Raw genomic sequence first — 25,221 nt, 5'->3', positions numbered from 1 at the left:
GGAATGTGTAGCAAGAGCAGTTTCTTTGGTGGAGTCCACCGAGAGAAGGAGCTAAAAGGAGAGCTGTTGCCCGGTTGGCCAGTGTGGCTTAGAGGTTGAGTGTTGACCTAGGAACCAAGAGGTCACTGGGTTCGATTCTCAGTTGGGGCACATTCCCAGATTATGGGCTCGAGTCCCAATAGGGAGTGTGCAGCAGGTATCTGATTGAGGATGTTTCTCTCTCATCAATGTTTCTATTTCCCTATCCTTCTCCCTTCCTATCTCAAAAAATCAATAAAGAAAAATGAAGGAAAGATTTTGTAGTTACATCCATATTGAGCAAATTTGTTGGTATATCAAATGTTAGTTTCCCAGTTTTATTGGAATGTGAATTCACATTTACAAATGCTGAGGTAGTTTAAGAACCTAAAGTGAGGCTTAAATAGTATTGAATTAAATTGCAGTTAATTGTATCCAAATTCTAGGGGGGAAAATGATGCTGGAAGTTGAAAAAAAATAAAAATAAAGGAGAGCTATTGTTGAGAGTTGAAGAGATGATAGCGGAGGTAATCCACAGGCCATGAGAAGAAAGTACAAGTCCAATTCTCATCAGTAAGCTGTGTAAACTTGGGTAGATGAGACAGATTCTTGAGTGTTTCTGTGCAAAGAATTTCCTACTTGTAAGGGCTTGAGGGTAGGGAGAAGCACCATAAGGATGGCTTGTGCTCTGCCTTTGCCCTCAGCCCTTTTGACCATGGGTCTTCTGGGAGGCCACAGAGGGAGAAAATGACCCATGGTAATGGAATACTCTATCCTTTTTGGAATGCACTTTATATCCTTGTTCAGGATATTTAAAGAAGATGCTTTTGAATCAGAATCAAGTAGCCTGAAACTAAGGAGAGTGTGTTTATTTCTTTAAAGGCATATGTACTACCTTTATTTTTTGGACTTTCTTTTTTTTTTTAATATATTTTATTGATTTTGTACAGAGAGGAAGGGAGAGAGATAGAGAGTTAGAAACATTGATGAGAGAGAGTCATCGATCAGCTGCCTCTTGCACACCCCCTACTGGGGATATGCCTGCAACCAAGGTACATGCCCTTGACCGGAATCGAACCCGGGTCCCTTCAGTCCCCAAGCCAACGCTCTATCCATTGAGCCAAACCGGTTTCGGCTGGACTTTCTTTAATTAAAATGTTTGAGTAATAGAATTACTATCTACACTCACCTTTGGAAAGGCTGGTGTTCAGTGAGGTAGATTACAGACATGCCTTGTTTTATTGCAATTTGTCTTATTGCACTTAACAGATATTGTGTTTTTGGTACAAATTGAATGTTTGTGCAATTCTTCATTGAGCAAGTGTTCAAATAATACAGGTGCCATGTTTGAACAATATTTGCTCACTTTGTGTGTCTGTCACATTTTGGTAATTATTGTAATTCAAAATTTTTATTATATTTGTTATGATGATCTGTGATTAATGGTCTTCGTTGTTACTACTGTAATTGTTTTGGGGTGCCATGAGTTCCCCATATTACGGCAGCAAACTTAATAAGTATTGTGTTTGTTCTGACTGCTCTCTCCCTCTCCTTGGACTTCCCTGTTCCTTGAGACATAACAAAATTAAAATTAGTCCAGTTATTAACTATAATAGTACAGTTACCTCTAAGTATTCAAGTGAAAGGGAGAGCAGCACATCTCACTTTAAATGAAAAGCTAGAAAGAATTAAACTTAGTGGGGAAGGCATGTCAAAAGCTGAGATAGGCCAAAAGCGAGCTTTCTTGTGCTAACAGTTAGCCAAGTTGTAAATGGAGAGGAATAGTTCTTTTAAAAAATATCCTATATAATAGAGTACTAAATAATAAGAGCTAATATGGTCATCATGCCCTCATGGCAAAATGGCTTAGACACTCAACACTGGGAGAGAGGAATGGGGACCAACCAGGCACTAATGAGCTCATGAGAGAAGAATGGGGACCAACCAGGCTGTGGCCCCGGAGAAGGACAGTCCACACGCTCCACAGTCCCTGTGGTTCCGGGTGCCAGCGGCTGCGTCTGTGGCCCAGGAGAGGGACAAGTCACCTGCCCTGCAGTCCCGGGAGCCCATGCCTGTGGCTGTGGCCCAGGCGAAGCCACCCGCCCATGGTCCCCTGTGGCTGTGACCGGTCCTAGGTGCCTGCGGCCAGCCAGAGGGAGGGAAGCCCGGGTACCTGGTGCCTGTGACCGGCTGGAGGAGGGAATCCTGGGTCCTGGATATGTGGCAAGGCAGAGGCGGTTAGGGGTGATCAGGCCGGTAGGGGAGCAGTTAGGGGCGATCAGACAGGCAGACAGAGGTGGTTAGGGATGATCAGGCAGGCAGATAGGGGTTATAGGTGATCAGGCAGGTGAGCAGTTAGGAGCCAGAGGTCCTGGATTGGGAGAGGCAGCCAGACATCACTCGAGGGATCCCGGATTGGAGAGGGTACAGGCCGGGCTGAGGGAAACTCCCCTACCCCCATGCATGAATTTTGTGCTTCGGGCTGTTAGTATATATAAAGTCTAATGTGCAAATTGTTCCCATGGGAGTTCGACTGGGAGACTGGTCGCTCACTATGATGTGCGCTGACCACTAGGGGGTGGCACAGAATGAAAGAAGGCCTTGACTGGCAGCCAGAAGACCCTGATTGGCCCTGATCACTGGCTAGGCCCCATGGAGGTGGGCCTAAGCCATCAGTCAGACATCTTTAGTGCTGACATGGAGGTGGGAGGGCTCCGACCATCGCCACTATGCTTGCCAGCCGTGAGCCCAGCTTCTGGCTCAGCAGTGCTCCCCCTGTGAGAGTGCACTGAACACCAGCGGGCAGCACCTGCATTGATCGTCTGTCCCCTGGAGGTTAGTGTGCCTCATAGCAACCAGTTGATCCACAATTCAGTCGATTTGCATATTAGCTTTTTATTATATAGGATATTTTGTAAGGCTATAGCTGCCATAGATAGTGATTCACTCTGATGGATCTGGGCAAAGTCAATTGAAAATCTGGAAAGGATTTGCTATCATAAATGCCATTAAGAACATTTAGGATTCACAGTATGAAATAAAAAAAATATCAACATTAATAGGAGTTTGGAAGAAATAAATTCCAGCCCTCATGGATGATTTTGAAAGGGGTTCAAGACTTCAGTAGAGGAGATAACTATACATGGAAAAGGTGATGAATATAGCAAGGGGTCCCTCTCACATCCAGAACTGCTGGCTCCCAACTGCTCGCCTGCCTGCCTTCTTGATTGCCCCTAACTGCTTCTGCCTGCCAGCCTGATCACCCCTTAACTACTCCCATGCCAGCCTGATTGATGTCTAACTGCTCCCCTGCCAGCCTGTTTGCCCCGAACTTTCCTCTTCTGCCAGCCTGGTCACCCTCCCCTGCAGGGTTGATTGCCTCCAACTGCCCTCCCTTGCAGGCCTGGTGCCTCCCAACTACTCTACCCTGCTGGCCATCTTGTGGTGGCCATCTTGTGTCCACATGGGGGCAGGATCTTTGACCACATGGGAGCAGCTATTGTGTGTTGGAGTGATGGTCAATCTGCATATTACTCTTTCATTAGATAGGATAGAGGCCTGGTGCATGGGTGGGGGCCGGCTGGTTTGTCCTGAAGGGTGTCCCGGATCAGGGTGGGGGTTCTCTTGGGGCGTGGGGCAGCCTGGATAAGGGGCCTGTGGTGGTTTGCAGGCTGGCCACGTCCCCCGGCAACCCAAGCAGAGACCCTGGTATCTGGAATTTATTTACCTCTACAATTGAAACTTTGTAGCCTGGAGCGGAGCCAAGCCTTCTGCTTGTTTCGTGGCTGTCGCCATTTCTATTTGGACTTGTTTACCTTCTATAATTGAAACTTTGTAGCCTTGAGTAGAGGCTTAGGCCGGCGGAAAGCTTGGCTTCTATTGCCTGGGAAACCCAAGCCTCCCTTCTGCTCTCTGTGGCTGTAGCCATCTTGGTTGGGTTAATTTGCATACTCGCTCTGATTGGCTAGTGAGCGTGTCTTGTGGGTGTAGCGAAGTGATGGTTAATTGGCATATTACTCTTTTATTAGGTAGGAGGATTTAGACTAGAGGTCTGGTGCACTAAATTCATGCACAGGAGTAGGGGTACCTCAGCCCGGCTTACACCCTCTCCAATCCAGGACCCCTCGGGGAATGTCTGACTGCCTCTTGCAATCCAGGACCGCTGGCTCCCAACCGCTCACCTGCCTGCCTGATCGCCCCTAACCACCTCTGCCTGTCTGCCTGATTGCCCCTAACTGCTCGCCAACGGGCCTGATTGCCTTAACTGCTCCCCCTGCTGGCCTTATTGCTCCTAACGGCCTCTGCCTCACCCTGCACCTGGGATCCAGGCTTCCATCCTGGCCAGCCACAGGCACCCAGGACCTGGGCTGGCTTTGCCTTGGCTGTCAGGGTGGGTGGTTTTGCCTGGATCGTGGCTGCAGGAACCTGGGCCTTTGGGGCAGGTAGCTTGTCCCTCTTCTGAGCTGTAGCCCCAGCCACTGGCGCCTGGTACCGCAGGCTGTGAGGCTTGCCCTTTTCCTGGGCTTCAGCCTGGCTGGTCCCCATTCCTCTCTCACTAGCTCATTTGTGCCTGGCTGATCCCCATTCTTCTCTCCCCAGTGTTGAGTGTCTGAGCCGTTATGACGTAGCAGTGTGAGGGTGTGATGACCATTTTCATATTAGCGCTTACAGATTTTTGAATTGTAGAGACTTATTTTGTGTCTTAACATGTTTTCTGTCTTTTAGAATGATTCATGTGCACTTGAGGAGAATGTATATTCTGCAGCTTTGGGGTGAATTGTTCTATAAATGTCAATTAAACCCATCTGATCCAGTGTGTCTTTTTAGAGTCTCTGTTTCCTTGTCAATTTTTTGTCTTATCCATTGAAGTCAGTGGGGTGTTAAAGTCCCCTAATATGACAGTCTTGCTGTCGTTTTCTCCCTTAAAGTCCTCTAGCAGTTTTTTTTTTTTTTAATATATATATTTAGGTGCTCCTGTATTGGGTGTATATGTGTTTACCAGGGTTATATGCTCTTACTGAATTGATTCCTTTAGTATTATGTAGTGACTTTTATTTTTTCTTGTGATAGCCTTTATTTTGAAGTCTATTTAGTCAGATAAGAGTTTTGCTACCACAGCTTTTTTGTTTGTTTCTATTTACATGGAATAATTTTTTTTCCCCATTTCTTCAATCATCCTGTGTGAGTCTTTTGTTCTGAGGTGGGCCTACTGTAAGCAGCATATAATTGGGTCATGCTTTTTTTTGTTTTGTTCAGATACCCTATGTATTTTGTTTGGAGTATTTAATACATTTTTAATTAAGGTTATTGATGGGTATTATTTATTGCCATTTTAATTATATATGCCTATGTTTCTCTCTTTCGATATTCTCATTACAATAGTCCCTTTAGCATTTCTTGTAGTGCTGTTTTGGTGGTGATAAACTCCTTTACCTTTTACTGGTTTGGGAAGCTCTTTATTTCACCATTTATTTTGAATGGTAATCTTGCTGGACATAGTAATTTTGGCATCTGGTTCTTGCTTTTCTTTTTATTTTATTTTATTTTTTTAAATTTTTTATTAAGAACATATTTTTTAAGATTCTTTTCTTCCAAATAGAACAGTTGTTTTTTTTTGTTTGTTTTGAAATATATTTTATTGATTTTTTTACAGAGAGGAAGAGAGAGATAGAGAGTTAGAAACATCGATGAGAGAGAATCATTGACCAGCTGCCTCTTGCACACCCCCTACTGGGGATGCGCCCGCAACCAAGGTACATGCCCTTGACCGGAATCAAACCCGGGACCTTTCAGTCCGCAGGCCGATGCTCTATCCACTGAGCCAAACCGGTTTCGGCTGGTTCTTGCTTTTCATTACCTTGAATACTTCATGCCAATTCCTTCTGGTCTGTAGAGTTTCTGATGAGAAATCAGGTGTCAGCCTTATTGGAGCTTCTTTGTAGGTAACAAATTGCTTTTCTCTTGCTACCTATCAAATTCTCTCTTTGTCTTTAATTTTTTGCATTTTAATTATGATGTGTCTGGGCATAGGCCTGTTTCGGTTCTTTCTCTGTGCCTCCTGAACTTGTGTGACTTTTTCCTTCACCAAGTTAGGTAAGTTTTCTGCCATTATTTCTTCAAGCACATTTTCTATCCCATGCTCACTTTCTTCGCCTTCTGGCATACTTATTATATGAATGTTGCTACTTTTCATGTGTCCCTTTCCCTTAAGTTGTCCTGTTTTTTTAAAAAAAATTTTTCTGTTTGGTTTTCTGATTGAGTAATTTTTTCTACCCTGCCTTCTAATTCACTAATCTAACCATTGTCTTGTCCTAATCTGCTCGGTAGTCCTTCCGCTGTGTTCTTTATTAGTGCTATATCATTTTTCATAGTTACTATATCTTTTCTCATGTTGAGAATCTTTGCGATCATTATTCTGAACCCTGTATCTGATAAATTTATTTTCTCCCTTTCATTTAACTCTTCTTCTGGAAAATTCACTTGTTCTTTCATTTTTGGCTTTTTTTTTTTTTTTTTTTTTTTTTTTTTGGCTCTCCATTTTGGCTGACTGTTTGGGTTTGTGTCTGTGTATTAGGTAGGTCAGGTATGCTACCACTTCCAATCTCTAGTGCAGGACAATGCCAGCCACTGTTTGTGACTGCTAGATAGAATAGGTTTTAGCTACACTAGCATTCAGGGCTAGTTCCTGTTATTTCAGTTAAGTTTTATTTTTAATTTTTACAAATTTCTCTTTTAAAGTATGAGATACATACCATAAAGGACACAAATCATAAGCTTGAAGAATCAAAAAATGAGCATATTTGTACAATCATCTCAGTCAAGAAATATAACGTTACCAAAACCCCCAGAAGACCCTTCTGGTGTCCTATCTCAGTCACTACCATCCTCCTCTTCTGCATGGCTAACCATTATCTTGACTCCTTATACCACTTTTTAATTTTAAGGTGATTTTTGAACTTCTAATTTATTTAACTGGTTCACTAAAAGTATTTTTCTAATCTTTGAGGGAATAATGTATTGATCATGATTCTGAACCTGAAATTTTGTTTCCTTTTTAGAGTGGACTTCAATGTTCCTATGAAGAACAACCAGATAACAAACAATCAGAGGTAAGGTTCCTGCTAAGCATTGTGCTAGGTTATGATGTGTGTTGGTATAGCTATGAACGATGAAATGGTTTTCCTTTCTTATCATACAACTAGGATAATTTAAGTGATATGAATGAACATGGATTTTCACCAAACTACCCTTGGTCTGCTTTCTTTGTGTGTGTGTGTGTGTGTGTGTGTTTTTTTTGAGAATTATTATGAGAGTTTATTTGTGCTAAATTGATGACATATGCCAGCAAGCAAGATTTCAATAGCTACCTTGTCAGCTTTCTTAATGAGAATGTAAAAATTGAAAAAATAATCTTAAATTGTTTTTTTTTCTGCCCCCGAGTTTTGAAAATTTGAAGAATTTGTGGTTATTCATTTTTATTGAATGTCAGAGTTTAAGGTTTCTTGTCTTCCCTTGCAAACTGAACTGTGCAAGAGAAGGATTTTAAAATTACTAATAATTATTAAGGTTATATGTAGTATTATTAACTTCTATTCCAGTTTTGGTCTAGATAAAATCAGTTTTTGAGAATTTTGACGTAGGGAAAAGACTTTAGAAGTACTATTTTTAATCTGTGTAGATTGAGAAGCAGAAATTTTATTTTATTTATTTATTTATTTAAAAAATTATATTTTATTGATTTTTTACAGAGAGAAAGGGAGAGAGATAGAGAGCCAGAAACGTCGATGGGAGAGAAACATCAACCAGCTGCCTCTTGCACACCCCCTACCGGGGATGTACCCGCAACCAATGTACATGCCCTTGACCGGAATCGAACCCGGGACCTTTCATTCCGCAGACTGACGCTCTACCGCTGAGCCAAACTGGTTTCGGGAGAAGCAGAAATTTTAAGTGGTAGTACTGCTCTTGTTTTTGACTAGATTGTGATACAAGGTTTTTTTTAAAAAAAATACTTTTATTGATTTCAAAGAGGAAAGGAGAGAGAGAGAGAGTTAATAACATCAATGTTGAGAGAGAATCATTAATTGGTTGCCTCCTGAACACCCCCTACTGGGGATCAAGCCCACAACCCTGGCATGTTCCCTTGACCGGAATCAAACCTGGTGACCCTTTAGTCCGCAGGCTGACACTGTCCACTGAGGCAAATCAGCTAGGGCTAAGGTTTTTATTTTAAGTTTTATTTGTTTCTTTTTACCATTCTAAAGATGTTTATTTTTTTCTTTTTATTGAATTTATTGTGGTTACACTGGTTAACGAAATTATATAGTTTTTAGGGGCACAATTCTACAACATATCATCTGTACACTGTATTGTATGTTCACCATCCCACGTCAGATCTCTTTCCATCACCATTTATCTCTCCTTTACCTTCTTCTACCTCCTCCCACCCCCTCTCCTGGTAATTACCACAATGTTGTACATGTCCATGAATTCATTCTTCTTTCTTTCAATCTCTCCTTCACCTCCTAACCCCCTCCTCCAATATTTTAAATTTCAAATGAAAGTTTTGAGCTTGAAAGGTGCTTTTCAATTATTACACCAGTTTTTTCTAGTGTAAATATAATATGAGCCACATATAATTGAAAATTTTCTAATTGTCACATTAGAAAAGTAAAAAGAAATGGGTGAATTTAGTTTTGATAATATATTTTATTCAGTTCAGTAAGTCTAAAATAATCATTTCAATATGTATTCTGCAAAATAATCAAAGGGACATTTACCTTTTTTAGTATTAAGTCTTTGAGATCCGGTGTGTATTTTACACTATAGTACATCTCAATGTGGGCTAATCACATTTCTAGCATCTACGAGGCACATGTGTCCGATGTCTATCATATTGGACTGTTCATGTCTAGACCCAGAACTATTTCAGATATTAGCCCCAGAATAGAGCCTGGCAGTCTGCCAAGAACATTTCTGCTGTACCATAGTTGAAGGTCTTTGTACAAGTCAGCACTGACCCTTCTTGAGTTACATTATTTTCTGCAGCACACAGAAAAGATTGGAAATATTGCAGCCTGTGAAGGTATTTTATGAATAAGAAGTAGAAAAACATGACAGAGTAGGTCTTTTCATGTTTGGAAATCAGTGGGGTTTAGAAATAAGAACTTACTGACAAAGCATAGCCCTGAATATTAATTTGTTTTCATTGGGCAAACTTTATACCTGATAAAGATTTATTCTTTATTTGGTATAAATGATTTTTTATATATGCTAAATAGCATAGGTTATTTTAGAAACAAACTTGGTTTTTGTTACTCTATACACTGCTGTGCTGAAATGTCACCTTATTAGAGACTGTCCCTGGCCACCCTTCCTAAAATCCCCTCCACCTCTGTTCCCCATTCAATCTTGTCCCCTTACCTTGCTTTATTTTCTCCATAGTTCTTAATACCACCTGAGATAGATATATTTTGTTAGTTGTTTTACTGGCGGCCTGGTACATGAAATTCGTGCATGGGGCAGGGGGTTCCTCAACCCGGCTTACGCCCTCTCACATTCCTGGACCCCTGGGAGAACAGGCCTAAGCTGCCAGGTGGACATCCCTCTCCCAGTTCAGGACTGCTGGTTCCCATCTGCTCGCCTGCCTGCCTTTCTGATTGCACCTAACCGTTTCTGCCTGCCAGCCTGATCACCCCCTAACCACTCCCATGCCAGCCTGATTGATGTCTAACTGCTCCCCTGTCAGCCTGTTTGTCCCCAACTTTCCTCCTCTACTGGCCTGGTCACCCCTAACTGCCCTCCCCTGCAGGCTTGATTGCCCCCAACTGCCCTCCCTTGCAGGCCTGGTCCCTCCCAACTGTCCTCCCCTGATGGCCATTTTGTGGTGGCTATCTTATGTCCACCTGGGGGCAGGCTCTTTGATCACATGGGGGCAGCCATCTTGTATGTTGGAGTGATGATCAATCTGCAGATTACTCTTTTATTAGGATAGAGGCCTGGTGCATGGGTGGGGACTGGCCAGTTTGCCCTGAAGGGTGTCCCAGATCAGGGTGGGGGTTCCCTTGGGGTGTGGGGCGGCCTGGGCTAGGGGCCTGTGGTGGTTTGCAGGGCGGCCAGGCCCCCTGGCGACCCAAGTGGAGGTCCAGTTATCTAGGATATATTTATCTTCTTCAATTGAAACTTTGTAGCCTGGAGTGGAGCCAAGCCTTCTGCTTGCTCTATGGTAGCAGCCATTTCTGTTGGGGTTTATTCACCTTCTATAATTGAAACTTTATAGCCTATAGTGGAGGCTTAGGCCGGCCAGGGTGTGTAGAAAGCTTGGCTTCTTCCATCACCAGGGCCAACCCTAACCTGCTCTCTGCTCAGGGCTGCCGCCATTTCTGTTTGGATTTATGTATCTTCTGTCATTGAAACTTTATAGTCTTAAAGTGGAGGCCAGGGTCAGCCAGGGTGTGTAGAAAGCTTGGCTTCCTCCATTGCCGGGGAAACTCAAGCCTCCCTCCTGCTCTCTCCATGGCCACAATGATGGTTAATTTGTGTATTACTCTTTTATTAGATAGGACTAGAGACCCAGTGCATGAATCGGCGGATCAGGGCCAGACTTGGAGGAGGAGACGGCTGGAGGTTGGCTGGCCAGCCCGCTGGGGTCGGGGCCCAATCAGTTCCTGGCCAGCGGCAGGGAGGGGCTGTTGGCTGATAGGGGAATGGGGGCCAATCGGGAGTGGGACCGGCTGGGGAAGCAGCCGTGGAGGGTGGGTGTTGGCTGGCCACTCTACCCTCAATTGGGTGGGAGAGGCCTATCAGGGGTGGCTGGTGGGGGGTAGGGGCTGATCAGGAGTGGTGCCTGCTGGGGGGAGAGGCTGCGGGAGGTTGGCCAGCCAGCCCCACTCTTGGATTGGGTTGGTTTGCTGGCCACAGTGGGCATCATAGTGACCAATCATTACATTCATTTCGGCATTATGGTCGCTCGCTTTTTATATATATATATATATATATATAGACTAGAGGCCTGGTGCATGAAATTCATGCATTGGGGAGGGTTCCCAGAGCCCAGCCTGCACCCTCTCTAATCTGGGACCCCTCGGGGGATGTCCAACTGGCGGTTTAGGTCTGAAACCAGCAGTCAGACATCTCTCTCACAATCCAGGACCACTGGTTCCTAACTGCTCCCCTGCCGGCCTGATCGCCCCCAATGGCCCTCCCCTGCCAGTCTGGTTTCCCCTAACTGCCCTCCCCTGCAGGCCCTGTCTCCTCCAACTGCCCTCCCCTGCAGGTCCGGTCACCCCCAGCTGCCCTCCCCTGCTGGCCTGATTGTCCCAACTGCCCTGCCCTGCTGGTCTGGGGGTGGCCATCTTGTGACTACATGGGGGCGGCCATCTTGTGTATGAGGGCATGATGGTCAATTTGCATGTTACCTCTTTTTTATATAGGATTATCTCTCATGATTAGAATTTCACTTCCATGAGAGCAGAGACTTCTATTTACTGTTGTATTGTCAGCATGTGGAACAGTACGTGGTTTAAAAGAAGTATTTAATAAGTATTTATTGAATAAATAAATCATTTTCTTAATTATAAATTTTAATTTCTGAAAGACTGGCAAAAATGAAAAGCTAGTATCAGGTTTGTAACAAAAATTTGAAATGTTTAAAGTTTAATAATTTTTTGGTTAAACTCTAATATAGTATAGTATATAAGTCACGTTCCATATAATGCATATGTTTTTTCTTAAATAGAAATTTGACCTAGGATCTGTAATAGGTGTAAAAAAAGTTACTACACAATTCTCCCCAAGTTTCCTTTAATGGTTTCAAGATTTCTTCCAGTTATATAAAAGCTGGGTTTTGGTGTTCCTCAGACCATCCACATTGTGTGGTTTGCTAGGACTCATAAGACAGGGTATATAGTCTCACTGGTAAAGTTCATTACATTGAAAGGATGCATGGCAGTCAACAGCATTGGGAAAAGACAGGGAGAGTCTGGAGAAATTCATGAATGGGTTTCTGATGCCCTTTCTCTCCCGTGAGGGGACATACCAAGTGTGTTCCTTTCTCCAGCAGTGAAAAATGCAGTAATTGTGTGCAATGTTTATGGCCAGAAAAGCCTGTTAAAGACTTGGTCCTCAATATTTTTATTGGGAGCAGGTAACATAGGTACCCTTTGCCTAGTAACTTCCGAAATTCCAGATTCCTGGAGGGAAGCAGGTACTCAGCATAAATGGTCTTGTTTATTTATTTATTTATTTATTTATTTATTTATTTATCTATTTTTGTAGACAGTCTAGGAATGGTGAACGGCCTTTGTCAGTTAAAGGACTGAGGGATTACTTTGAAAGCCAAGTTCTGGACAACAGCCAAGGATCAACCTTGCAAGCAGGTTTTTCAAAGATAGCAGCTTTAGGCCTGCTAGCTGAGTTCTGCCTCCTGCATAAGGGGCAAACCATGATGAGAATGTATAATCCTAGTTGGAGGGTGGGCATTTTAATTAACTTCTTCCTCCGAACAAGTATCTGGGGACCATTAGTGAATTGCTGAAAGTACATTTGAAGGAATTTGGAAAAGAAAAAGGGCTTTATGTTTTATGAGGCCATGAATGACATATTTCCCACTAATTTCTAGGAGTAACCTTGTTCTACCTGCTGTCTCTTTCTGGTTGCAGAATCAAGGCTGCCATCCCAAGCATAAAATTCTGCTTGGATAATGGAGCCAAGTCAGTTGTTCTTATGAGCCACCTGGGTCGGCCTGATGGTGTCCCTATGCCTGACAAGTACTCTTTGGAGCCAGTTGCTGTAGAACTCAAATCTCTGCTGGGCAAGTAAGTGCCAGCTCTGAAGCTGGTGGGCGTTGTGACAGGAGATGTGTCAAGCATATTGTCACTGGTTCTTAAGTTTCAGACTGCTTAAGTCTCTCTATCTCATGCTCTCCTCAGGGATGTTTTATTCTTGAAGGATTGCGTGGGGCCCGAAGTGGAGAAAGCTTGTGCTGCCCCAGCTGCTGGGTCTGTCATTCTGTTGGAGAACCTTCGGTTTCATGTGGAAGAAGAAGGGAAGGGAAAAGATGCTTCTGGGAACAAGGTAGGACCTGTGATTTTAAAAATTTATTGGTATATTTTGATGTATTTTAGAGAGGAAGGGAGAGGGAGAGATAGAAGCATTAATAATGAGAATCATTGATCGACTGCCTCCTGCATGCCCCCTCCTGGGGATTGAGCCCACAACCTGGACATGTGCCCTTGACCAGAATCAAACCCAGGACCCTTCAGTCCACAGGCTGATTGATGCTCTACCTAACTGAGGCAAGCCTGCTAGGGTGGACCTGTGATTTTTGACAGTGCTGTGAGGAAGGCTGAGTCTGTAAGAGACTGATTGAAGAATAGAGGAAGATTGTGTTTATTTTTCCACAGACAGCTTTTTATTGAAGTGTAACATACATATCAAAATGCACAAATGCACAGCTTGATGAATTATCAAAAAGTAAACTAGCTGAAACCGGTTTGGCTCATTGGATAGAGCGTCAGCCTATGGACTGAAAGGTCCCAGGTTCAATTCCGGTCAAGGGCATGCACCTTGGTTGTGGGCACATCCCCAGTAGGGGGTGTGCAAGAGGCAGCTGGTCGATGATTCTCTCTCATCGACGTTTCTAACTCTCTATCCCTCTCTCTTCCTCTCTGTGAAAAATCAATAAAATATATTAAAAAAAAAAAAAGAATTTGTGAGCAGAAAAAGTACTTTCCTAAGTCAAGTGGAAAGGGACAGTGATTGTAGTTGGGTAAATAATGGTCGTACTGATAATGCTTTGGATTTAAGGCATTTTTCTTAAGAATTATAAAGCATTTTTTGTTTAGATTTCTCTTTAAGATCAGGAAGTATAAATGTCATTTCATAAAGAGACTAAATTTCAGCCCTGGCCAGATAGCTCAGTTGGTTAGAGTCCTCCCGATATGCCAAGGTTGTGGTTCGATCTCCAGTCAGGACACATATAAGAATCAGCCAATAAATACATAAATAAGTGAAACAACAAATCTTTCTCTCGCCTTCCCTCCCTCCCTCATTCTCAAGTCAACAACAAAAAAAGAAACTGAGACTTAGAAAGGCAGTCATTTGACTAAAGTTAGAGTCAGTGGTTCTTCTGTTGCTGAGCTTTATATATATTGTAGCTCAGTCCATTAGATCTGCAAACTTTTTCTGTAGAAGGCCAAACAGTAAATATTTTAGACTTTGTGGGCCACACAGTCAGTCACAACCATCTATGGTCTCTGTTGGAACTACTCAACTCTGCTGTTGTCATGCAAAAACAACCATAGCAAAAAACACACACACAATAAAAAAAGGAACCCCCCCCCCAAAAAAAAATTCCGAAAGCAACCATAGATAGGTAACCCACAAAAACAAGTTACTCGACCTGACAACTGGAATTCAAATATTAAAACAGCTAGCTCTTGGAGGATGATTTGGGATTTGCCTTATTGGTAGAAGGGAAGCTAAAGGCATTCTTTGAGTGCTTTGCATTCTTAAGGTCTTTTGTGTCTTGGGGAACAAGATGCTCTGAGGCTAGTGTCTCACTCTTCCGACATTTCTTTTTCTTTTTATTGATTTCAGAGAGGAAGGGAGAGGGAGAGATAGAAACACCACCAATGAGAGAGAATCATTGATTGGCTGCCTCCTGCACGCCCCCTACTGGGGATGGAACCCCCAACCCGGGTATGTGCCCTTGACTGGAATTAAACCTGGGACCCTTCAGTCCACAGGCCAATGCTCTATCCACTGAGCCAAACCAACTAGGGCCTGACATTTCTTTTCTTTTAATAAATCTTTATTGTTCATATTATTACAAATGTTCTTCATTTTCCCCCCTCCATTGCTCCCCTCCAACAGGTTCCCACCCCTCCCTCTGCCCTTTCCCCACCCCCCATTGTCCTCATCCATAGGTGCACAGTGTATGTTCAGTCTCTTCCCGCACCTGCCACTCTCCTTTTGGGCCTGACATTTCTTAAGGTCACTGGAGTGCCTTCTTTCAAGCAGCTTCTTTTCTTAGCACCACAGGCCTTGTCGTCTTGCCTTATTGTGCCTTTGGCATGATCTTGCTAGAGAAGTAAAATGCTGACCTAAATTTGGTGCCCTTTTAGACCGACACTCGAGCTGCACATAGTCTAGGACTTAGGGCAGGAGGCAACTGGGAAATTGAGGCAAAACCTTTTATTAAGGAAGAGAGGAACTAACTATACTAGTCTATGATTTCTTTTTTAAAAATATATTCTATTGATTTTTAAGAGAGGAAATGAGAGGGATAGAGTTAGAATCATCGATGAGAGAGAAACATCAATCAGCTACCTTCTGCATAACTGGAATCAAACCTGGGACCTTTCAGTCTGTAGGCCGACGCTCTATCCACTGAGCCAAACTGGTTTCGGCTATTTTTTTTTTTTTTTAAGGATTTTATTTATTTATTTTTAGATATATTTTATTGATTTTTTTTTTTTTTTTTTTTTTTTTTTTTTTTTTTTTTTTTTTTTTTTTTTTTTTTTTACAGAGAGGAAGGGAGAGGGATAGAGAGTTAGAAACATCAATGAGAGAGAAACATCGATCAGTTGCCTCCTGAACACCCCCTACTGGGTATGTGCCTGTAATCAAGGTACATGCCCTTGACTGGAATTGAACCGCCGGGACGTGTGCCCACCTCTACACAGGGAGCAGCGGCTTGGGGGAAGGGACGGGAGCTAACACGCCTGGAGGACGTGCTTAGGGCCTGGGGCTGCGAGAAGGAAGGGAAGTGAGGAGCAGGCAGCGGCCAGTGCTCCCGGCAGGCCCCAGAAGAGAGGCTACACCAGAGCATGCTGTCCAGGCAGCCACGGCCAGTTCTCATCGCTGGTCCGTCCAGCAGGAAGAGCCATTCCAGCATCAGGCCCTGCCTTCACGCAGGATGACAGAGCGGGCAGGGTGGTGGCTGAGCATGTTGGTCCAGAAGACATGGCTGGCCTAGGGCCAAGGCCTGAGACAGCAGCTGCCTGAGCTAGGAGGGAACCTAGAGGAAGAAGGCTGCCTCCTTCCCACCCACCCCGGGGGCCCGTGCAGCTAGACTGCCATTGTAGGGTCTCCCCAGACCCTCCAGCTCCAGCGCCAGCATCCCCCCTGGGGACCACCAGGGCCAATTCAGTCTAATGCTCCTGCTGAACCCCTGGGGAGAGGTCAGGGCTCCGGATCTGGAGAGCATATTGGGGTGTGTCTTTTCTCCTAGGCCCTAGTCCTGCTTTCTACCCCCACCCACAGACCGATGCTCTATCCACTGAGCCAAACCAGTTAGGGCGCGCCTGTATTCTTTGGGTCATTAGAAGAAAGCTCTCATGTTCTTGGTGGCAGCTGCATTCATCTTGATGCTTAGGAGGATGGGAGTGGGCGGTGACTAACGTGAACATCTGCTTTGTGTTGTGCCATCTCTCCCTTCATCTGGCTTCCTGGGCATCTTTGTTTAGTCTCCTCCCAGAGACTTTTTGTTCATCCTGCCATCCTGCTTTTCGTCCCCTTTGGGATTGTGAGCTGATATTTCAGAACCTTCTATTTTACTTATACTTTTTGTTCCTCTCTTCTTTTTTTGTAGAAGTGTATTTCTTATTTTCTCAAATGCCTAACTTCAGGAAAGGCTATATAAAATACCTCCTTTTAGTCAGCATAAAATGTTTCTGAGGTCCTTGTCTCTTGTCATGTTTCTGTCTGCCTGCTCTGTCCCAGCCTGCTGTGTTGCTTTTATGAGGAATATGTGCAAGGACCTCCCCCTTTGCAAAAAGGCTGTGGTAGCCAGCATTTCTTTCCTCTTTTATAAGGAGAATATGAGTCAAGGAGAGAGAAGACTAATCAGAATCTTGCCCTAGAAGTAGGGGAGAGGCCAGTGAAAAATGAGATGTCATTATTAGCCTTATGTGATTAAGCAGTGAAGCCACGGGTCAGGAATCTTAGGTTTTCAGTTTGAGGGAAGGCAAAGGAGAGCAAAAACATTTAAAGTTGACCAAAAGACCTGGAATACTTGGAGGAAAGAGCAGACCCTATTGCTAGTTGTAAATATTGATGTCTCACCAACTCAGGGTCTTTAGAGAATGTTCAAGAAGACTCTGTATGAAATGCTTTTATAGCTCTTTGCATCCATCAACATTTACTATTCTTGGTTTTTTCCTTTTTTTTTCTCTGCAGGTTAAAGCGGAGCCAGCTAAAATAGAAGCCTTTCGAGCTTCACTTTCCAAGCTAGGGGATGTCTATGTCAATGATGCTTTTGGCACTGCTCACCGAGCTCACAGGTACTACGCCGAGACTTGTTTGATGTTGAACTGGGAACAGTATTCTTCTGTTTACTCAAGCAGCCCAATCTCTGAGTTGCTTTTATTGACATCTGTATTGTACTGTGATTCTATAGAGTCTATCTCTAATTGTAGCTACCACTTAGATTGTGGCTCTTGTTGAGTGTCTCTGATACAAAGAGGAAATAAAAGTAAAAGTTGAGAATGGTGGAATGGTGGAACTTTTTTTGAGCTTCAGAAAGCAGTTGCTCGTTTTCATTGTGGATGTTTCATGTAAAGTTCACCCTCTCTGAACATTGTGGGATCAGAATCTTATGCTGTCAGTGGGAAGAAAATTTAGGAATCTTCTCTTGTCATCAACTGGCTGATTATTTATTGGAATTAAACCCTTGGCCTGAAGACTACTAATTGGGTATATTAAATTCTGCTTAAGGCAACTGCTTTTCATTTGCCCCTTGACACTGCACGATTAGTAAAAACTTTATACCTAAGTGTTTTTGTTGCAGTTTAGGGATGAAAATCATGGTCTCCTGGAATCTCCAAAGTATTTCAGTGATAATGAGATGGTCTCTAGAATTGGGAGAATTAGTGGGGACTGACTACAGTTTGAATGTCTCTGGTCTTTTCTAGCTCTATGGTTGGTGTCAATCTGCCACAGAAAGCTGGAGGTTTCTTGATGAAGAAGGAGCTGAACTACTTTGCCAAGGCGTTGGAAAGCCCAGAGCGACCCTTCTTGGCCATCCTGGGCGGGTATGAAGAATTCTTCAAGGTTATGCTTTCAGTAATGTGTTTGCCTAGTAGGAGGCCATAACTTGGGTGTTTATTGTTAGATAGCACAATCAAACTGGGTAATAGAGGAGAATTTAATAGAGATTATCTACAAAGGTATGGGTAGCTTTCAGAGAAACTTACAGTAATCTGGGCCAAGCAACAGTTACCCTTTTTCCCCCAAAATAAGACAGTGTCTTATATTAATTTTTTCTCCCACAGTTGCGCTAGGTCTTATTTTCAGGGGATGTCTTATCTTTCCATGCACTAGGTTTTATTTTCGGAGGATGTCTTATTTTCGGGGAAACACGGTATTACCATCCCTAGGCCTGAAGGGGCAAAGAGATGGAATGGTTTCTAAATTCCAGAGAGGGTATTTGTATGGAGAGGGCTCTCTGATAGAACAGAGGACATAGGGATAGATATCTGTCATGGAGGGAGCCCGGGAAATAATATTCTGATGTCCCTTCAACCTCCTACTGATGTACTCCTCTCACTACCAGTTGGCTGCAACCCAAGTAGAAGCCAAGAGGGCAAGGGAGTCCCTTGAAGTCCATGCAGGTCAGCCTCTTGGGACAGAGGATAGGGCTGAGAAGGAATAAAAAATGGTTATGGAGGAAAGAATGGGAAAGGTATACTGTAGGTGCTCATTGAACAATTTTAATTTTTGATGCATTTGAGCCTTTCATAGTCATATAATCTGGCCAGGAATAACTAGGAAAATCTCCTCATTTGTGTTTAATATATCATTTAGAACTCATTTCTCTAGATCGCATACCATTTTATATTTTCTCCTATGGGTAAAGATACCATGTGAATAGTTATATTGTGATGGCTTGGTTAAAATAGAAATTTCAGAATTGTGGGTCAAGAGGCTAGCTGGGTAAATTTTAGGCAATAGAGTAGGAACAGGGACCTGATACTGCTTGGAAAAGATAACTTGCTATCACTTGGCATGGCTAACTAGGTACCAGCCTCTTTATGACGGAGTCTCTGACCCGTCTATGAGCAGGGCTTTAGTTCTCATGGGAATGAACACACTCAGCATTTCTCTATGAAAGCTGACTCTGGAGTTGAGTGTCAATTTCACATAGCATAATTGCTCTCCAGGTTTTGTGAGCCCAGTTTCAAGGTCCTAAAAATAATTCAGGAGGGTACAGGGTCATCTGTTCCTGTGACCTTATAAAGTTCAGACTGTTTGTAGCTTCCCTGGAGATTAAGAATTGAGCTGTCTGATTTTATTTTCCAACCTTCTGTAGACATGGAATTCGGGAGTGCCACCTAGTGGTTATGATTAGGTTTTAAACTCAGCTTGAAATATTTGGGGAAGCTGATGTGGAGGTTTTTGTTTTTTGTTTTTTGTTTTTTGTTTCTTTGTTTTTGTTTTGGGCCACCTTTCTTGCAGTAGTCTCCTTAGACCATTAGACCATTAATGACTTTGGGAAATATTTTACTTTTTATTAAAAGGCATTATTGTAGAAGCACTGAAACACTCACAGAAGTTGAGAGAATAATATAATAACCCCCCAGGTGCCTGTCACCCTGCTTCAACAGTTTTTGACATTTTTGCCAATTTTGTTTCATCTACTATCTAACGCTTTTTTTTTTTTTTTTTTTTTTTTTTTTAAATCAAGAGTATTTTACAGCAAGCCTTAGCCCTGGCTGGGTGGCTCATCGCTCAGCACACCAAGAAGTTGTGGGTTCAGTTCTGGGTTGGGGCACAAACCTAGGTTTTGGGTTTGATTTCCAGTCAGGGTGCACATGGGAGGCAACCAATCGATGCTTCTCTCACATTGTGTGTTTCTCTCTCTCTCTCTCTCTCTCTCTCTCTCTCTCTCTCTCTCTCTCTCTCTCTCTCTCTCTCTCTCTCCCCTTCTCTTTCTAAAATCAATAAACATATCCTTGGGTGATGATAAAAAAAAATAAAGTAAGCCTTAGATATATTGTATAACTTCACTTATAATACTTCTGCATGCATCTCATAACTGATAAGGATACTTCTTTTAAATAACTACCTAACAGCCCTAACCGGTTTGGCTCCATGGATAAAGCATCGGCCTGCGGACTGAAGGGTCCCGGGTTTGATTCCGGTCAAGGGCATGTACCCTGATTATGGGCACATCCCCAGTAGGGGGTGTGCAGGAGGCAGCTGGTTGATGTTTCTCTCCCATCGATGTTTCTAACTCTCTATCCCTCTCCCTTCCTCTCTGTAAAAAAATCAATAAACATATATTTAAAAAAGAAAGAAATTGACAAGATGCAGGGAATAGAGTGTCGGCCTGCGGACTGTAGGGTTCCTGGTTTGATTCGGGTCAAGGGCACATGCCTAGGTTGCGGGCTTGATTCCCAATAGGGGGCACATCGTCTTTATTCAGAAGTTATCACCTCAGAAATGTCTTTTTATGATTTGTTTGAATAAGGATCCAAATGAAGTCCATGTATTACATTTGGTTGTTAGGTATTTTTTATTCTGTGGTAGTCTTCTCTTTTTTAAAAAATATACTTTTATTGATTATCAGAGAGGTAGAGAGAGATAGAAACATCAATAATGAGAATCATTGATTGGCTGCCTCCTGCAAGCCCCCTACTGGGGATTGAACCTGCAACCCAGGCATGTGCCCTTGACTGGAATCAAAACTGGGATCCTTCAGTCCACAGGCAGATGCTCTATCCACTGAGCCAAACTGGCTAGGGCAGTTCCCTCTTTAGAATTTTCATTCCATTGATTTATTGCAGAAGTAGGGAATTTGAGATATATCCCACATTCTTTAGAACAGTTTGAGTCTCTTTACTTTCCTCTTATTTTCGACCCACCTCCCCTCCTCCCTCCTTCTCTCTCTGTATAACAGTTACTCCATTCTGATCCTTCATGATGACCAATCTTGAGAAATGAGATAAACAGCCTCTTGTCATCCATTTCCCCACATCACTATTGTTCTGAAACCCCATTTCACAAATCCTAGCATAGTGCCTCTCACAGGGTAGCCATCATGTTTTTTATTGAATGAAGATCCAGGTTTTTTGTTCATTTAAGTGGGATTTTGATATATAGGAATGTGAATGGAAGGCAAGCTATTACTTAGTGAGTGAGGGACATTAAAGGTTGTGCTTCAAGTGAACTCGTTTTTTCGTTAGAGCTTTTTTCTTTCACAGGGAGATGGAAGGACATCTATATTTATTGTCTTATTTCCCTCTACTAGAATATAAGCACCAAAGGGGTAAGGGTCTTTGTTTTTGTCAAGTGATTTTTCTTGAGACCTAGAATAGTGCTTGGCCCATGATAGGTACTCTGTAATATGTTGGATCAGGTGGTCCAAAAGAATAATGAATGCCATAAAGCAAATGTCCCAGTGAATATCTTTCTATTTTTGCTCAGTCTGTATTAGTTTGGTAAATAATCTGATCCTTGCTCTAGAGTTAAGACAGTTTTGAGTAGGCTCAGGGAAACCCACAATTAGCATTCTTGCTCAGGCATAATTAGTAATCTTGATCCTCTGGTTTTTTTTGGGGGGGGTGGGGGAAGAGACAAAATAGACCAATTGGAACTCATGGTTCCTTTAGATGATAGTAGGTCTTCTTAGCCATTTTTTGGTCTAGAGCCATACCATAAAAGGACTTCTTAGAAATTAATTGGCCTTTTGGGTTAAAGAAACATAGGCAAAGTTAGCCAATACTTTCATCACTTTGTGGGACAATTCTCTGTTTTTGTGCCTCGATATAAAAACTCAGGCTCTATGTATTATCACTTCCTTTGCTTGTCCATTATTGTTCTTTTAGTGATGATTCTTGCTTTCCCTTCTAGAGCTAAAGTTGCAGACAAGATCCAGCTGATTAATAATATGCTGGACAAAGTCAATGAGATGATTATCGGTGGTGGAATGGCTTTTACCTTCCTTAAGGTGCTCAACAACATGGAGGTAGGAAACCAGTGATAAGTGGATGTGAAATAGCTCTTGATGAGAAATAGAAAGAAAACCAGCTTTTGACATGAGCCCTAAAAACTCCCATTTTTATTTATTTTGGCAAGTTGTTTTTCTTTTATCTTGGAATTGTTCTTTTACATTGTATTGTTCTTTTACATCTTCTTCCTGTCTACTTTGTGAGGTAATCGTGTTCTTAGTATAAAGGCTGATCCTCATCATTTTGGTCCCTTGTGTAGATTGGCACTTCTCTGTTTGATGAAGAGGGAGCCAAGATTGTCAAAGACCTGATGTCCAAAGCTGAGAAGAATGGTGTGAAGATTACCTTGCCGGTTGACTTTGTCACTGCTGACAAGTTTGATGAGAATGCCAAGACTGGCCAAGCCACTGTGGCTTCTGGCATACCTGCTGGCTGGATGGTAAGTCACTTGGGTGGTTTGATAGTGTGAGTGAACAGAAATATTTGGTATCATTCATTCAACCAACCGACAAGCATTTAAAAAAAACACATATCTTTATTGATTTCAGAGAGGAAGGAAGAGGGAGAGATAGAAACATCAATGATGAGAGAAAATCATTGATTGGCTGCCTCCTGCATGCTCCACACTGGGGATTGAGCCCACAATCTGGGCATGTGCCCTGACCAGGAATCAAACCGTGACCTCCTAGTTCATAGGTCAAAGTTCAACTACTGATCCACGCTGGCTGGGCCAACCAACAAACATTTTAAAATAATCTCCACAGGAGGTCTGTCATAGAAGGCTCCAAATGTTGCATTGAGATCCTCTTTAGAGGAGAATCCATGGGGGGAAAAGCAATGGTATCAGATTGTTGTCTTCATAAGTAATGTGGAGACAAACAATTTTGTTCATCTGTTGATTTCTTAAGTATTTAACTATGTGCTAGGGATGGGGCTATTTTGAATTATGTTTTGCTATGTAGAAACCGGTATAAGAAATGTATGAAAACATAAAGATAGTAAAAGTATACGGATTACAAGCAAGGAAAAATGTATGTGTCTTTTTAAGACTAATTTAGTTGATTGTAGTTTTCAATTTTTAATAGCTGTATAAAATTGTATCATGTTGACTAGTTGGCTTAGTCATTTTCTTTTTTTAGTCATGTAGATTTTATTTTGTTCAGTGTTTCTCAAAGTGTGGTTCCAAGAACCATTAGTATCATTTTGGAATTCGTTAAAAACAACAACAATAAGACAAGTTCCTGGGCCCACCCCAGACCTACTGAATCAGAAATCGTGGCAGGGGCAGGGGGATGTAGAGCCCGGAATTATACTCAAACAAGCCCTCCTGGTGATTCTTATGTATGCCAGAGTTTGAGAACCACTGATTTGTTCAGTGTTTTTCAACTTGGTACAATTGACATCTCAGGTAGTTTTTGTTTTGTTACGGAGGACTGTTATGGCATTAGAGGGTGTTCAAGGCATCTTTGACTGGTAGGTGCCAGTGGCATCCCCAACTCCCCAGCGGTGACAACCAGAAATGTCTCCAGACATTGCCATGTATCCCCTCGGAAGGAGCAGGCTGACCTGATTGAAAAGCACCAATCTAGTTCTTCACAGTAATACACAATGATAATAGTGTGGCTAAGAAAGTTATTTTATCAAATAACCTTTGAGGTTTTCCCTTAGACTTGATCTTCCATAAAGGGCATGAACAGGTTTATAATTTTAAAAGACTGAAGAGTATCTTGGTTCTAGAAGAAATTCTAGTGTTCAGCCTTAAGTTCTGGTCTTGGTAAAGGTGGTATTTGTTTCTCTAAGTAGATTTTCTTGGTAGCTCATCCTCTCTACTAACTCTATCCCATAGGGCTTGGACTGTGGTCCTGAGAGCAGCAAGAAGTACGCTGAGGCTGTCAACAGGGCTAAGCAGATTGTGTGGAATGGACCTGTGGGCGTATTTGAATGGGAAGCTTTTGCCCGAGGGACCAAAGCCCTCATGGATGAGGTGGTGAAAGCCACTTCCAGGGGCTGCATCACCATCATAGGTAAGGGGTCATCTGTGGAGCTCCTACCAATGTGAGCTGGCAGAATTCTGATCAGAGGAAAGTAGAAGGGAAATAGGTAAGTTTTCCTGGGTTTCTTGGCACAGTGAATCTGGAGAGCTATACAGTTATATAATTTATGGAGGAACTTCTTAATGAGATGCAGTTGGGGTTTCATCAGCTTCCGGTTTGGCCTTGCAAGTACATGACTCTGAAGTTTTGGTGCCAGTTCTTTTCCCCCTTTCCCATTTTTCCTTGGCTCCCATTCAACAGGTGGTGGAGACACTGCCACTTGCTGTGCCAAATGGAACACAGAGGATAAAGTCAGCCACGTGAGCACCGGCGGTGGTGCCAGTTTAGAGCTCCTGGAAGGTGAGGTTCTTCCTTGATTTTTTTGGCTTATTTGGGGGAAGGATGAGGGTTACGCAGAGAGAGGTGGGTAGAATGGAGTGGTGATAGTAGGTAGTATTGTCGTTAGCAGTCATTTTTAGCTGGCAGTACATTTGGAGGAGCTTGAAATTAATCTTCTGCCATCCGTTTGAGGTGGGGAGGGGCCTATAGGAAAACTATTTCTCAAAGAGGTTATGGTCTAGTTGACCTGGGACCCAAAATGTAAAAGATAGCCAACTCCTGGCCATATAAAGAAGAGGTGACATACTATTGGGAAGATAGAAAGTGATAGATCTGGCTTAGTGAATACTATAGTAATGCTGTCTCTTTGTGTGTGTTCTCTCAAAAACAGGTAAAGTCCTTCCTGGGGTGGATGCTCTCAGCAATGTTTAATGTTTTTCCTGCCTTTTGGTTCCTGTGCACATCCCCTTAGTGAACTTAGTGCTTTCCACATCTCTACTTGATATTAGCTAAAATCTTCCCCCATGTCAAGATTCAGCTAATGGCCAAGAGATGCAGCCCAGGAACACTTAAACGGTTGCACAGCATTTCAGCCCAACTTTACTGCACCCCGGACTCGCTTCCATTCTTCAGGATCCCATTTGAATTTCTTAGTGACTAAACCGTTATGCATTCTACAGTGCATGTATTTATATTTTGTCTGTTAAAAAAGTAAGCTGTTAGCTTAATTCTCTTCTTGGAGTAGCTTATTCTGATTCGCTTTGTCATTGTTTCGCTACTCGCATGAAAACCAGGTGAAATTCCAGTTGTAGGGAGACAGGGAGACAAAGTTGGTCATCTGTTAAATAAATAAAAGTATTCATTGAAACTGGGATTCT

The 25,221-nt window shown here is 42.7% G+C and overlaps 1 protein-coding gene across 2 annotated transcripts in view; it reads left to right on the top strand.

The window, feature by feature from the left end:
* PGK1 (phosphoglycerate kinase 1) overlaps positions 1–25,215 on the top strand; it is a 30,378-nt gene extending 5,163 nt beyond the window's left edge. Inside the window, exons 2-11 of one of the 2 annotated variants that reach the window (XM_036439835.2) lie at positions 7,077–7,127; positions 12,678–12,833; positions 12,948–13,092; positions 17,200–17,303; positions 17,934–18,053; positions 21,874–21,988; positions 22,231–22,410; positions 23,818–23,995; positions 24,266–24,364; positions 24,735–25,215. In XM_036439835.2, the coding sequence (XP_036295728.1) occupies positions 7,077–7,127; positions 12,678–12,833; positions 12,948–13,092; positions 17,200–17,303; positions 17,934–18,053; positions 21,874–21,988; positions 22,231–22,410; positions 23,818–23,995; positions 24,266–24,364; positions 24,735–24,775 (1,189 nt within the window). In that variant the 3' untranslated portion in view covers positions 24,776–25,215. The remainder of the gene's footprint in view (positions 1–7,076; positions 7,128–12,677; positions 12,834–12,947; positions 13,093–17,199; positions 17,304–17,933; positions 18,054–21,873; positions 21,989–22,230; positions 22,411–23,817; positions 23,996–24,265; positions 24,365–24,734) is intronic. The other variant, XM_036439836.2, reaches the window with a different exon arrangement.
* Positions 25,216–25,221: the final 6 nt, after the last annotated feature.

This window comes from Pipistrellus kuhlii, unplaced genomic scaffold, assembly GCF_014108245.1.
Source record: "Pipistrellus kuhlii isolate mPipKuh1 unplaced genomic scaffold, mPipKuh1.p scaffold_m20_p_16, whole genome shotgun sequence".
Taxonomy (NCBI): Eukaryota; Metazoa; Chordata; class Mammalia; order Chiroptera; family Vespertilionidae; genus Pipistrellus; species Pipistrellus kuhlii.
The sequence above is the reverse complement of the archived record's forward strand: the minus strand, read 5'-3'. Positions and strand labels throughout refer to the sequence as shown.